We start from the raw sequence: 15,159 nt of genomic DNA, 5'->3' as shown, positions 1-15,159 counted from the left end.
TAGACGCAGAAAACAGTACAGAGAGAGAGAGAGAGAGAGAGAGAGCTGTGCATCGTGGTGGAAGTAAAACAGTAAAAGTAAGAGTGACAAACATCAAACATGATGATGTTCATGTGAAGCTAGTTTGGATCTTCTTTTGCTGCTGGTTCGGTCAATGTTGTTTGGAGAGACATCAAACTAACAGCTTCAGAATCAGCGCATAAAGGACGTAAACACAAAGCTCGACCCGCCGACACATCAGAATCAGCGAGCTGTCGGCTTTCAGCCCCGACTGTGAGAAAGTCACAGCTCACTGATTCTGATCCGCGGGTCGTGCTGTGTGTTTACGTTTTTGTGCAGAATCCGTGTTCCTGCTCTCAGTTACTGTTTTAGCTGTTTGGTGGTTGTTGAAATTTTGTGAGATTTCACCAGAGATTCTGGCATTTCGGGCAAAATAAATTTATATTAAAAAATCGATTTTATGTTATCCAAGCCAGAATCGATTTTAATCGATAAATCGATTATAAAAACCCACCCCTAGTTGCCACACAGCTTGTAGCCGCACCCCCTGCTTGTAGCCGCACTGATGCCACTGCTCGACTCGTGTACTAAAATCAGTCTGAAAGCAGCTGATGTAAATGCCATGGCTGTTCCACCTGTGAGCGTGTCGTACACACCAGCATGAACACATTTATTGTTGAATAGAAAACATTTCTCCAGTGTCAACAAAAAAACAAACAGTTTGAATGAATCTGTGAAGAAATGTGTAGTTTCACATGTTCTCTGCTACGTCCACATTCAGTAAGTTTCACAGTCACCTGTCAAAATATCTTCAGCAACAAATATAAAACTGTAGATCTCCAACGCAGCGGTGCATGTGTGCGTGCACGGGCGCGTGCGTGCACGGGTGTGTGCTGACGCTAAAGCTCGTCTTTTCAGTTCAGGGTCTCCTGTTGGTTTTTCCCACAGTCTTTGAGTCTTTCCGTGTGCACGGCTGACGTCAGATCTGACTCGCCGCCTCACTGTTCCCCTCCTGTGGCTCGTCCTGGTCACTGCTTTTGTCCCAGTCTTTCATCGTGGCTCCCATCATGAAGTCATCTCTGAGAACAGTCCAGGCAGGCTTCTCCACAGCAGCGACCTTTGCACGAGCACACACAGAAACATCAGGATAAACACACTGACAGCTACAGAACGAAACAAACATCTGTCAACTCACAGCATCCTTCTCCGTCTTGCCCGTTGCTCGGACACCTCCGTCTTCCCTCCTCAGCACATCGATGAAGTCTTTCTTTGAGACAGAACAAAGGATCTTTGCCTTCTTCCTGTCGGATCCACCAGCATCCTTCACCTTCTCCTGCACAGTTTTCTGGTGTTTCCTCACAGCGTTGAACAGCTGAACCACCCCTCTGAGTGAAGGAGGACGACATTAGAACAGATGCTCGGCTACATATACGTCAAACAAAGACACAAAGCAAACAGAGTGGTCACCTTGTAGCAATTCTCTGTAAGGCTTTCTCAGTCTCGCGGTCCGTCACTATGTCAGGTTTCTCCCTGCACATCTGCTCCCACGCTTTCTTCTCGTCAGCCTGTGAGGGACAAACAATCTTTGGGTTTTCAAGGCTTAGAAATAAAAATGTTGCTTTTTTGAAAGTGTTCAACAACAAGGAGGAAATGAATAAACCACTAGTTGACACTTATGGTCGTCTTTAGAGCCAAAACATGAAAATAAACATGCATACTTATTATAACTTGTTGTTATAAGTCGAACATTGTCATTTCATGTCGACAGTGATAAATGTGGAAACTGTGTTCGGTGAGTGACGAGTGTCTTCATCATCCTGAGCCGGGACACGGAGCTCACCTGTTTCTTCCTCTCGAGCTGCTCCCGTCTCTCTGCTGCCTTCATCTTTTCCAGCTCCGTGTTCTTCTCCAGGATGCCGCTCGTGGTTTTCTTCCCGAGGATCTTTGCCATGGCTTCGGCCCATCCAGTGCCGGCATCTTCATTATGCTCATTTTCATCCTCTTCTTTCTCTTCATCACTCACTCTTTCACCTTCAGAATCACTCTGGTCGACCTTGCCTTCAGACCAAAGAGCCATGCTGTCGCCTGATTCACACAAAGAAATGATGTAGTGAACTACAAACGCTGATTCATGCTAAAATATCCCAGAAAGTTGATCGTGTCCTGATGAACCGAGCGTCTGATTTCATCCAAAGGTTACAGACGTGTTTACTCCACCACAGGGACAACAAGACCTTACCCACTGGCAGAAACACATCAACACTGTTTATTGAGATTCGGATGCTTGGGGATAAATCTGTACTAATAAATGTGTGAATGGAGGAATGAGGGAAGTTGTGCCGAGTGTAGAGAAACACTATCTAAGAACCTTTAACCGTAACAGCTGCAGTGGTGATGACTGTGTCTACATAAAGATACCAAGAAGTGCAGAGAGTGAAGTGAAACATCCAGAAATGGCGGCGCTCGTTACTGCGATCGATATTTAAACCTTTACTGGAAACAGCCGGAGGGAGTCGGCTATCAAAGCACCTGATGGATAAACTCAGAGTGAAGAAACAGGAACAGCAGAAATCTACAGTGAGGCTCGCTTACATGTGAAATGTGTAACTGATGCAGCGTTTGAATCACAGTGATCCTGGAACAACAGGGTGAGTCTAACAGGGGTGAACTACACCATCTTTATTTCAGCACCTCTGTCACATTAAATGTTTTCACTTTAAATTTGCTAAATAAATGAGATTAATATTTCAATATATAAAAATAAAAGCTCTTTACCCCCAGACCAACAGAAATGCACCATCACAGCTGTCGGGCAGACTTCAGGATGCTGATGTGCTTGTTTTCACCATGTACGCTAGAGGTGGGAATCACCACACATCCCACGATACGATATTAATTTTTAAAAATATTTTGCGATATTCAGATTCTGTACATAAAGGTAAACTTTATCAATATTCATTTTCTCTAATATCAAAGTCTCACACTCAGTCTTTCTCTCATTTCAGTTTGATTGTTGACAAACTGAACGGTTTGTATTACAGTCTAGTCCAACTTAACTGAATCAACCATCTGGTACAATTATAGCTATTCTGAACTATGCAGTTTATGAAAACTATGCAGCCCCTTCAGCAACTGAAGAATTTGAAAGTAAATTAAAACAAAATATAATTTTACATTAAATAAAAAAGTTTTAAACTTAATTAAAATAAAACATGTCTTAAATTAAAATAAGTAAACTGTCATGTTTATTGCTGCCAAAAACAAGTGAAACACATTTGGACAGTGAAGGAATGTCAGGATTCTTGCTCAGAAAAAGGATCAACATGCTCTGAAGTCAGAGCACAAAAACCTTTTTGTAACAAAATATCGATTTCTGCTGTCCCTGTATCCATACATTATTAGCAAACAAAGTATCACCATGCTACACAGTATCCATTTTTCCCCCACCCCTAATATACGCCTTTAAAGGCTCACAGATACAAACTCATTCATTCACCTGCACAGGAACGTCGTCCTGTTCAGTTACGTCTGATTTGTGGTCTGTATCTTTTGGCTCATTCGAGCGATCCTAACAAGTCCCGATGGACGACATCGAGGACATCCTGGACTTTGAGCTCTTTATTTTTCCTCATAAACTTTATTTGATTTAACATTACTGTATTTGAGATTAGTTTATTTTTCCTTTAATGAATATTTTCTTTAAATAATGTCATTATATCATTGCAGGGTTTGGGGTTTTGTTTTTTGGACAGATGTTTTAAACAGTTCATTTTGGAAGACCTGCACTTTTCCCCCTTTGGAATATATATTATTGATCACCAGTAACACAAAAGTATTTCTGATTTCTCGACTAATTAATGGAACAACTGATGAACATTCAGTGACTAACAATCACAGTCGACATGAGAGCAGCAGAGTTAAAGAGAGAAGCACACAGAGGTTCGTGGTTTGATGAACAGTATTATTATTATTCTGATAGTCTGTAAAGATCAAACTACAAAAACTTCATGAAAAGCACAAAAATGAACATTAACATGACTAATCCACAACTGTGACAGCTTAGAGCAGCAGCACAGGTAACACTCTACAAACCATGAGTTCACTTTAAAAGGCAAAAGTCAGACTACTGCATCACCTGGAAAATTCAAGTTGGATAAACAATAATAAACAAACAATGACTTTTCAGCTGCTGGAAGCTCCACAGGTGTGTCGGGGCTCGAGCTACAGATGGTTTGTGATGAGCTCTGGATCTCTTTAAAGAATTGTTTATTAATGTCACACCTGAAACAGTCACATATCTGTGCGAACCAATTACAGCTGAGCATCCCTCAACAGGTCCAAGCTCGTACGAGCACCTGATTGGTCTGACCAATGGGGTTTAACGATGCTCCAGCATGAGCATTACAACAGCGTTCATAAGAACATCAGGAGGAAATCTGAGACACTGTGAAATCCCACAGCAGCTCAGAGTGATGTCATCCTGCAGGGATGGTTTACACATGACAGTGAGTAACCATGGAAACGCAGGGGATGTTTTAAAAATTTCATGAACTGAAAAATTAACCCTTGACTTGAGTTTATTTGGTGTAATTTCTCTGTTTATTCATGCACATGTTTGACTCCTGTGCTCTTCACAGATACGCACGTTTGTGCCATAACACAGCAGACTGACCTCTGACCTTTTTATGTTGCATGTTTACCGAGGATCAAAGAAAGCTAGTGGACATTTGAAGATACTTCACAGAAACGCTTGAAATAAATCAGATGTAGATTTTAACAGAGTGAAAAATTAAATCCTGCAAAATGAAGAAGAAAACATAAAATGACAAAAGAGGAAGTGATGTGACTGAAGACAGACGTCACTGTGTGGAAACTGAGTTTACCTCTGCAGCTGAATTAAATGTTGGCCTATAGCTCACATTCACCACTGACTTTGCTGTTTAGCTCGTGTGTCTTGGCAGAGTGCACGAGTCATTTTGCTTTTCTGCAGTCTGATGTTTGAGGTTGTATAAAATAAGTTGATGCCTTAATAATCACATCAAACTAGATGATGGTGGCGTTTGAGCGGCACATGCTGACTGCATTATTTTTATAACCAGGTCAGGAAAGAGAACAGGAGGAGCGAGCAAAGGAGAAGAGATGCAAAATGATGGGACACCACGACAGCAGGAAAGACGAAGAAGAGGTGAGCATCAGAAAGAGGGCATACAGTTCAAACGCAGCAATCGTGGTGCAATAAAAGCTCTGATGTAGGGCTGGGCGATATGGCCTAAAATTCATATCATGATATAATTTGAAGCACGTGCGGTAACGATATATATCACGATATATTCTTTTCTTCTGTATAACGTATTTTCCACACTATAAGGACTTAAAATCCTTTAATTTTCTCAAAAATCGAGAGTGTGCCTTTCTGGTTGTGCTTACTGACCTCGAACCAATTTTGGCTGCAGAAATCTGTTAAAAAATGTTTTGATGGATTGTCAGAGCATTACGGCTGCCGTAGTGAGGAGCTTCACGGAGTAATCTGGGTCCTAAACTCCGTCAACTTCAGGTCCCAAAGTCAAACGAACACTGAGAGTTAAAAACTGTCTAAATTCTTTCATCTTTAATTAAATCATCAGTGTTGCTGCTTTATCGGGTGTAACAATTAAGTTTTACATCCATGAAAACAGAAGTTATTAAATTTAACGGAGTTAGAAGTTAACAGGAAGTTAGCTCACTAGTTTCCACCTAAACATTTCATACCATGTTCTGACTGAGAGATTTGAAACTAATTAAAACGTTCAGCTCTGCTACCACTTCCAACATAAATGAAGACAGAAAACTAAACAGCAGTGGCGTTTGCAGGGTTACTGAAGTTGGACTACCTGGTATATAATGTTGTGCTATGTGATTGCTAGCGACACAGCTATGTTAGCATAGCATTAGCACAGTGAAGCTGGAGGATGAACGGCAACTTTTTTTCCCACTAGATAAAGTTAACGTGAGGGATTCTGGTGGTCAGGGACAAATGCAGTCGCATAGCAGGATGCTGTACACGGGCCAAACTTCAGTCAGGAGAACAACTGAGATTATTCATCCACAATACGAGGTTAGTCATTAATATACTGCAACAACATGGGAATAGAGCAGCTGCGAGAGAATTCAACATTAATGAATCAATGTTACGGAAGTGGAAGAAGCGCAGTTTTGGGCTTTCCCCATATTTCAACAGTCCTTCATCTCTTTGCTATGACTGTTGCCATAATTTGCAGATGATAATGGTTTTAGCCGCTGCCATGCTTTCGACCCAAACAGGCGCCGCATGATGACATCATCAACATGCGCTATCACGATATAGTCAAAATCTCTATCGTTGGCCAAATTTATATCGTTTCTATCGTATATCGTTTATATCGCCCACCCCTACTCTGAGGCTGGTAAAAACTCTGTACTGTACTGTTAAATAAAACTGTAACAAACAAGAAGAACTCAAATTAATGTTCTTCTTAAGCTGAAACCCAAAAGATTTCAGGGCTGGGCCAAGTCCTCAGTGATGCTAGCGACGCCCCTGTTACAGATGATCGTTGCTGTCTGAATACCGATGCAAATGTGGTGTTCGTGTGTGATTCACGCGTGATTTGTTACACTATTTACACTTAGTACGATACTTGGGTACGATGTAAACGCTCGCATTCAAAGAGCAGGTTACAGAAGAAAAGTTTCGCTCATTTTCTACCAAGTGAACAGACGAACTTTAAATCCATCCTGTAACCAGAGCAGATCATTCATATCTCGGTCTCTGCTGTTGTATTAACAATAACAGCAGAGAGTTTAGTACTGTTGATCGCGCTGTGTGAGAATCTATCGAGGCCGTGCGGCTACAATTAGCAACAATAATAAAAACGTATATTACAAAACTCACCGGAGTCCAACGCGTGTGCTTCCACCAGAGACATTGTGTGTTACACTACGTCGTTTCCGTAGAGTACAACTAACCGCCCGTCAAAGGTTCCGACCAGGAATTCCGATTTGTTCCACACGTATGAGGAAAAAAGCTTCTTCGTGTACTCGCCAATAAAACCCAGAAAAAAACACTGCGACGTTTGTTCTGTCTGCAACAGTAATGAAATGGCTTATTCGGGCCATTAGAGGTTAAAGCGGGCCGGAACGATCTGGAACAGGTTTCCGTGCTGTGCCAAAGTTAACCCGGTAGAAAGTGTAGCTCGGGCTGTGTCCCAGTTCAGACTTTTTTCTCCATCTTTATTTCAAGAGGAACAGGAACAACAAATATAATACACGGAGGAGACAATGTACTGCAAAATTATAATACAATGGAAGAGTGCGCCAAATTAAACAGGTAAGATACATATCAAAATTAAAAGGGGAAAATAAGAAAAAGGAATAAAAAATAAAAGAAAAACAAGCGAGAGATACAGTGACATTGAATAATTAAACGGGGACATTAAACACACAATAATTACATTATTACATTACAAATATTTACGGTTTTAAAAGCTTTTTTGTTGTGAGAGGAGCAAATTGTATTCACATAGAGTTTAATTTCTTTCCTAAAAGTGAGAAAGTGAGGTTCCTTGCTTGAGAACTTTTATGGTATTTGGCGAGGAGTAAAATCAGATTAATGAGGTAAAAAACATTCGAGTCTTTCCTGCTAAAGTCAGTGTAACCAAATAACACATTTTGGTAAAAACCCACAAAATTTGATAAGATGTTCTTAGAGATGAAACCAGCGATATCTTTCCACAAAATCTACGTAGACGTACAAGACCAGAATAGATGTGAGCAGGACTCTGGGACTCTTACAGAAGAGTGTCTATATCCCTCTTACATTTTTGAGGGAAGCATTTAACAGGGTAGAATCTATGAATTAGCTTAAATGAAATTTCCTTCACTTTGTTAGTAAGGAGGAAATTTTTTTGGCAAACACCAAACTTTCTTCCAGTCAATGTCCTAAAAAATAGACCAGAAAGAAATGGAAGGAGAAATGGAGACAAGTGACTCTTGAAAAAGAGACATAATCTTGGCATTCACACCTTTACAAGAGGAGAAACTAAATAAATAAATAAACACCAACAAAAGTGCGAAATAAGATTTGGTAATTTGACTGGTTCTTATACAGCTTATAGGGCTATATCTCATTCATAAAGAAAAATCACACGGACGAAAGTTTTTCTCTTTTTCTTGTGTCGAGCGTGTGTCTACACAAGTCCAGGAGGTGGCGGTAAAGAACGTTCAAAGCTGGTTTGCAAACCCCGCTAAACCCGAAAAGAAGAAGAGGCGGATCGTCGAGATCGTCGATCGACTGTTTCAGCTGAGTACGCAGCACACAGCGAACGCATTGGTGATGATTTTACGAACTTCCAGATAACCTGCAGCTTCACAAACATGACGGACTACGCCGAAGAGCAGCGGAATGAGCTCGAAGCCATAGAGTCCATCTACCCAGACTCCTTTACAGGTCTGAATGGCACGTAACGTTAAGTGGGATTGTAGCACGAAAGTAGTAGCTAGCTCATAGCTAGCAAGTACACGTTACTTAGCTTGCTGGTCTTGATGCATGCTCAGTGATCCGGGTAAGGAAATCCCAGAAGGTTGATTCTGTTCATCTGGACGTTTTCAGCGGGAGAAACGTTTCGTCCAGGGGACTTCTTCGGTCTCAGCTGACGGCAGGTTTCCAACCTTATAAACAGGACATTTGTACAATGACTGAAACCTTTCACGTGAAAAGGGAAAGACCATCTCTGAATCGAGGAGGGGACCTAAGGGTACACCTGTGTCCATCTTACAATGCTGTGATTGCAGCCATCTCTCTGTGAATGACACTCATTAATGGTTGTTGATCAATGGTCATGAGAATTTGCAGAACTGACCTCCCAGCCCATCGTTAATCAGCTGTGCTGGTTTCAGTCATTATACAAATGTCCTGTTTATAAGGTTGGAAACCTGCAGTCAGCTGAGACCGAAGAAGTCCCCTGGATGAAACGTTTCTCCTGCTGAAAACGTCCAAATGAGGAGCATCAACTTTTTGGGATTAGCTTGCTGGTGTTCTTGTATTTGTGAAAGGATACTCATATTAATGTCAAACGTTAAAATACTATTTCTATTAGCATATAAGCTATAAGCTTAATTTGACACAACACGGGAAACCTCACCCGGCCCGGACACGGAAAGGATTGACAGATTGATAGCTCTTTCTTTGATAGCTGTTGGGAAAAGCAAAGCTTGCCTGAAGTCTTTATTGTTATTGGTATCCAAATCTTTATTGTTTCTGGTTGGTAAAATAGTGAAATATGCCTCAGTTACCCAGCCACTTATGAAATCATGGTAATAGTGATGTTACTAATGAATGTGTACTTGCAGTGCTCTCAGAAGATCCAACCAGCTTCACCATCACGGTCACGTCTGATGCCGGGGAGAACGGGGAAAGTAAGTAAACTGATGAATGTGGTTGGAAAACGGTGTGTTGGTAGCACTGCAGCTGTTATTATGTCAGGTGTTTTAAACTGACCTGCTTGTTGCTTTCCATTATAGAGTGTGTGTATATATGCATGTGTGCATTTATAGCATATATTTAAAAGCAACTTAGCATTTGAAGTGGATCACGATAATAGGACAGTATTGTAAAACCTCTGGTGTGAAATCCATGACCGTCGAGCCCATCTGTGACGACCCTCTGACAGCAGTTGAAGGAACTGGTCCCAGTGATACTGCTTTGCTTCTGAGGATGCTCCCCTGCATGGTCGCAGGATCAGTTATTGTCTCAGTAACACAGCAAAGGCTACTTTAACGCACCCCACTCAGGGCCTCCAGGAAGGCTGGGTCGGCTGCATGATTGATTGATGAGCACGAATAACAAGACCCTTTACTTGACCAGAATGAAAGCAATCCTCTCGTCCACTAGTGAAAACCCCACTATGTAGGCACTAAGCTGGGGGGGGGTACACGTATATCCACCCTGTTTGACTTTACATGCGGTGAATAAAGAATAAATGAAAGTTTTATCTTTAGTTAAATAATAAAAAGAACTTTTTCACTTGTAAAGTTGTCTGTTGTCTTTTTGCAGCTGTGGAAACAACTTTAAAGTTTACGTATGTAGACAAGTACCCGGACGAGCCCCCGCTGTGGGAAATCTATTCCCAGGAGAACTTGGAGGAGAGCGACACAGAAGATATCCTCACACTATTACAACAGCAGGTCTGTCTTTGGATTTATCTGAGCAGTTGTGGCTCTGGTGCTGGTTGAGGGCTAATTAGTGGCTTCTAGATCTTTCCAGATGCTTAGACATAAGCCCAGAGCCTCGGGTGACAGCTTCACTGTTGTGTGTCTACATTTGTGATGTCAATGAAGCTCAAACCTCATTAAGAGGATCTGTGAAGAAATATAAGAAATCCTGCTGAGTCTTAAAGCTTCAGACATTCGTACAGCTGCTCCATGGGCACCACTACAGTAACAGTGTAATGAAATATGGGTGCATATTAATAACACAATAACAGTGTATGTTCATTGAACTGTGCAGTGATGCATGTAGCGAGATGGAGACAACTTTAAATGTTTACAAAGCGTTTAAAAGGATATATGTGTCATTTTTATCAGATTGAAGCTTTATACTGGCCATACACGAGCAGGCAGACGTTTGGACCTTCTCGTGTGATGGTTTTTTACATTGTAGATTCTCACTGAAGGCATCACAACTATGATTGAACACATGTGGAATTATGTAGTAAACAAAAAGTGTGAAACACCATAAAACTGATTCCCAACAGTCTTGAAGGAGTTCAGAGATGCTGAGCACTCGTTGGCCCTTTGCCTTCACTCTGCGCTCCATCTCATCTCAAACCATCTGAATGGGTGTAGGTTAGGTGACTGTGGAGGCCAGGCCACGGTGCAGCGCTCCATCACCATGTGATGTGTTCATGTTGTATCTACAATGTCCAAAGTACTAAAAATAAAGAAAAACATTGAATGAGAAGCTGTGTCCAAACATAGATATCAGCAGCAGCAGCGGGAGGGTTCGGCACTTAATGAGAAAATTTACTTTCAATTTTGTATTTTTTATGTGAACTGAAGCTTCACAGGTGAAACATCTCCAAGAACCTTACAGAAGCTTGCTTTCCAAGCTCCTTAAACTACTCAGCAATAATAATAATCTAAATGTAGGTGACATCAGACGTCTCTCCATCTCCATCTGTTGAACTGTTCTTGGACAGTTGGTGAAATGTGGCTGTGTATGTTTGTGTTCACAGGCAGAAGAAAACTTGGGCATGGTGATGATCTTCACCCTGGTCACAGCTGTTCAAGAGAAACTTAACACAATTGTTGATGTGATGAAAAATAGGCAAGAAGAGGAAAAGCGGAGGAAAGAGAAAGAGGCCCAGGAAGCAGAGAAGGTAGAATTTCTCACCATTCACTCTCTGCTCGAGTGCACGTGATCAACCAAGGTTTTATTTTATTATAACAGTAGTTGCTTTCAACAGGTGGCTTTCCAGGGAACAGTGGTAACCATTGAAAACTTCCTGGCATGGAAAGCCAAGTTTGAGCTGGAAATGGCTGAACTGAGGAGAAAAAGACAGAAAGAGGAGGAGCAGGCAGGAAAACCCAAACTGACAGGTACACGGTGTTACTCAAAGACACCAGAAACTGTAAAGATGATGACATACGTGTCCAGACTGAAGACTGTGCGTCTGTCACCAGGTAAACAGCTGTTTGAGAGAGACCACAACCTGGACACGTCTGACATTCAGTTCCTTGAAGATGGTAAGGACTGTTTCTGAGTGTTATGAGGACTAAAGACATTTATAGGACAGTGGAATCTAAACAACACCTGTGTGGACGTCTGTGTTTGCAGGTAGTCAGTAGGCACATGATCAGTCGTGGCCATCTTTGTGATGGGCTGATGGATCCTTGTTGTTTCATTCGGGATGGTGGTTTCGACACTCAGTAGTCGCTGACCTCCTTCCTTCCTCTCAGTGTGCCGTGTCTGGGGTCAAACCCTCACTTTCTTGCCTCGTCTCAGTGGCTTCCACCTTTTCCTTCAGCCGTCCTATTATCCCAGCAGTGTTGATTGCTCGGATCTCGTTCTTCCCGTTCAGCCGATCCTCGGGGCTCGCCTTATTCTCTGCAGGTATTTGGTGGTTGCAGTTGTCCGAGGTTCCTCTTTACGGTTTCCATTTTCTCGTGGGATTAAAAGATACTTATAGCTGTACTCAGTATCTGCAGTGTTGCCTTCTAGTAGTGCGATTCCCGACCAACATTTCTTTGTTACCATCTGAGTACGTTTCTCCAGTCCAAGTGACATTCCGATGTCATTGCTGTAGATCCCAGTGGTGTCAGTTGACAGGTTTATCCTTCGGGAGTGTGAGGTGTCTCGTCTGTCGTTACAGGGCGTTAGGGATGTGTAGGGATGCTGCCCTTTGTCACAGATTCTGTTATGGACGGTATCTGGGTGTAGCAGGTAGTGGGGGGTCTCTGTGTTGGTGGCTTTGCTTTTTGTGACTGTTGTGGTTCTGTTGGCTTCATCAGGTGGTGACCTCGGCTGCTGAGTGTGAAGCAGTTGGGTTCAAAATCGGCACCTCCGTTTCCGAGACCTTCTCAGCTTGAGAGGGTGGAGTCAAACTCTGTCAGGGACGAGTTACTACCCCGGGTGGAGGAGTATGTCGGGGTCTCGTTTACAAGTGAGGGCAGAGGGGAACGTGAGATTGTCAGGATTGAGCCACGGACTTCGTATCATCTTGTTTTGTTGAGGAGAGCTTAAAAGCAAAGTTGTTGATTTCCTGCGATCTTCCTTCCTTCCTCACCTGTGCTCATGAGCTCAGCCTCGTGACCAAGACAACACATTTGCAGATACAGGTGGCAGACGTAAGCTTCCTCTGAAGGCTCTCCCTTAGACTGAGGAGCTCAGCTGAGAGTAGAGCCGCTAGCCACAGCGAAAGGAGTCAGTTTACGTGGTTCGGGCATCTGGCCCCCCCCACCTCCTGGGTGAAGTATTCTGGGCGTGTCCTACTTGGTTGGCTTGAGAACAACTCATTGTCTGCCCAGATGAGCTGAAGAGCCAGGGTGATGGAAGTCTGGGCTTCAGACCCCGGTGACCCGAACCTGGATAAGTGGCAGAAAATGGATGGAATTGTGTTTGTGTTTGTGTACATAGGGAGAAACGGGATTGGTTGTGCATGGATATGGATTGGCAGCAGGCAGACACGTGAAAGAGAGAAAAAAATGTGACTTTCTAAGTGATATATCCTGATTAGAACAGCATTTAGTGGGAATAATCTTTTTCCTGTGAAGTTTCCTCTAACCCCGTGGCTTTCTTCCTATGCAGCTGGAAACAACGTTGAAGTGGACGAGTCACTATTCCAGGACATTGAGGACTTGGATTTGGATGAAGATGACCCAGATTTTGACCCTATAGAGATGGGTAGTGATGAAGACTAAAGGCGGAGCAGGACGGTGGAATCAAAGGCTTCAAGCATGATCAGAGGAACATGCTGCTCGTCCTGGACGCCGTCTTCTGGCCATTAAGGACATGTCTGCTTTTTTTATTTTACAAAACTCCGAATGAAAGGAGAGGAAATTGTTTAAAAACACTCAACAGTTGGTGTTTATGTCAACTGCCTCGATTAAGTCTGATAAAAATGTGTGTTCCCTCTGGGGCTTTGTCTTTAAGCTCATCCCAGTATCAGCAATTTTCTGTCCAGTTGAAGGCACTAACCTGTCAGGTGTGGCCGGAGAATAAAAGTCTTGCTTTGCTGAGGTTGAAGTAACTATACTCTATTACATGTGACCACATTTCCAGAAAAACTAGAATATTTTCCGATGTGCAGTAAAAACATTCTGTGACAATAAATCAGGTGAGCAGTTATTTACGTGACCAAAGTAAGATTGTAGTAGTTGGGCTGACGAACTCCAAGTTTGAATTTGATGGCTGTAACACTGGGAAAGTTGGGCATGTTTAGCAGTTAGGCTGCGTTCACTCTGCAGGTCTTGATGCTCAATTCAGATTTTTTGATCAAATCCGATTTTTTTGTCTGCTCGTTCACACTACAAATAAAATGTGACAGCAAACGCGCTCTAGTGTGAACGCTCAAAGAAGACGTCACACACAACGCGCTCTGTTTAGACCCAGAACAACAGTATTGTTTGACTGATGGCCCTTAATATAAAGACTTCGGACTTCACGTTTCCCAATTTTTGCTTCAAGTTATTTTGTTATTTACATAATAATGTAAATAACCTAATAATGATCCTTATTGCTGTTTTAGAGGAGCGGTGCTTCAAAGGATAGCTGCAGATTTCTGTCAGAATCTGCAGATTATACAGTACAAATAAAATGTTCACGTTGTCTTCCCAACAGTTTCACCGGATGGTCAGGAAGTGTTCGCGATGTCTTCTCTGGCGCTGATAATTGGCGTCTGTCTTGTGTCAGTGACGTAAAAGACGGATTTAATGCGACATGACCATCAAACATCAGCTTTCTAAAACATCAGATATGTATCGGATTCAGGACCACATATGAAAGTGACCCAGATTGGGTCGCAGAGGGTCAAAAAAATCGGATTTGATGCGCTTCCGCCTGCAGTGTGAACGCAGCCTTTGTTACATCAGTTTTCCTTCAAATAATTAAATTTAGAAGTGAGTCTAAGATGTGTAGCAGTGGTTAGCATTGTTGCTTCAATGGATAAGGTCCTGGGCCGGAGCCTTTCTGCATATATATATATATATATATACACACACACACACACATCAAAAGGTTTGGAACAGCCCAATTTTTCCAGTTATCTATTGCAATTCAAGTTTAAGTCCACTAAATATCTTGAAATGGAACAAACAAGTTAAAATAAAAGATGGTTACCCAAAAGTGAAAAATAATGTACATTTCAGAATTAAACAAAAAGGTATTTTTCAGGGACAACATGGTTTAACAATTTAAAGCTGCTCTGCAGCAATTGAGACTCAAGTTAGTGCTGCTAACTCCTGCAGGTACAGCCCCTCTGTGTGTTGGGCACACTGTGGTACCAGACCCAGATAGCAAGGAAACATTGAAACAACGTTGAGTCAATATCAGGCGACATCATTGAATCAACGTTGAAGTGTGACGTTGACCTAACGTCACTCTTGCACCCTTTTTTAATGTTGAAACAACGTCAGGTTTTGATGTTGAAT

The 15,159-nt window shown here is 42.2% G+C and overlaps 2 protein-coding genes across 2 annotated transcripts; one reads left to right on the top strand and one right to left on the bottom strand.

Moving 5' to 3' along the window:
• Positions 1–649: 649 nt before the first annotated feature.
• On the bottom strand, positions 650–7,236 carry rrp15 (ribosomal RNA processing 15 homolog). Its single transcript, XM_087837572.1, has 5 exons — positions 6,908–7,236; positions 1,841–2,085; positions 1,468–1,565; positions 1,196–1,385; positions 650–1,117 (listed from the first exon to the last, which is right to left on the bottom strand). The coding sequence occupies exons 1-5, from the start codon at positions 6,939–6,941 to the stop codon at positions 980–982; spliced, it is 705 nt and encodes a 234-aa protein (XP_087693698.1). The 5' UTR covers positions 6,942–7,236; the 3' UTR covers positions 650–979.
• Positions 7,237–8,152: 916 nt separating this feature from the next.
• On the top strand, positions 8,153–13,843 carry rwdd1 (RWD domain containing 1). The gene is made up of 7 exons (XM_087837571.1): positions 8,153–8,461; positions 9,364–9,429; positions 10,067–10,197; positions 11,247–11,390; positions 11,478–11,610; positions 11,695–11,757; positions 13,319–13,843. Exons 1-7 carry the CDS (start codon positions 8,389–8,391, stop codon positions 13,429–13,431), a joined length of 723 nt encoding a protein of 240 aa, XP_087693697.1. The 5' UTR covers positions 8,153–8,388; the 3' UTR covers positions 13,432–13,843.
• Positions 13,844–15,159: the final 1,316 nt, after the last annotated feature.

The sequence above is a fragment of the Neolamprologus brichardi genome, unplaced genomic scaffold, assembly GCF_056152115.1.
Source record: "Neolamprologus brichardi isolate AB-2024 unplaced genomic scaffold, ASM5615211v1 NODE_ptg000036l+_length_2141236_cov_1, whole genome shotgun sequence".
Lineage (NCBI taxonomy): Eukaryota > Metazoa > Chordata > Actinopteri > Cichliformes > Cichlidae > Neolamprologus > Neolamprologus brichardi.
Note: the sequence above shows the minus strand (reverse complement) of the source record. Positions and strands in the feature narration are given on the sequence as shown.

What these genes read in the sequence shown, in the direction of transcription:
- rrp15 (XM_087837572.1), bottom strand. Translation starts at nt 6,941, where the DNA reads ATGTCTCTGGTGGAAGCACACGCGTTGGACTCCG. An exon ending in AGCTCGAGAGGAAGAAACAG is followed by an intron (nt 1,566 to 1,840) that starts GTGAGCTCCGTG and finishes TGTCCCTCACAG; the next exon opens with GCTGACGAGAAGAAAGCGTG. An exon ending in GCAAGACGGAGAAGGATGCT is followed by an intron (nt 1,118 to 1,195) that starts GTGAGTTGACAG and finishes GCTCGTGCAAAG; the next exon opens with GTCGCTGCTGTGGAGAAGCC.
- rwdd1 (XM_087837571.1), top strand. Translation starts at nt 8,389, where the DNA reads ATGACGGACTACGCCGAAGAGCAGCGGAATGAGCTCGAAGCCATAGAG. An exon ending in TGCCGGGGAGAACGGGGAAA is followed by an intron (nt 9,430 to 10,066) that starts GTAAGTAAACTG and finishes GTCTTTTTGCAG; the next exon opens with CTGTGGAAACAACTTTAAAG. An exon ending in AGGCCCAGGAAGCAGAGAAG is followed by an intron (nt 11,391 to 11,477) that starts GTAGAATTTCTC and finishes TGCTTTCAACAG; the next exon opens with GTGGCTTTCCAGGGAACAGT.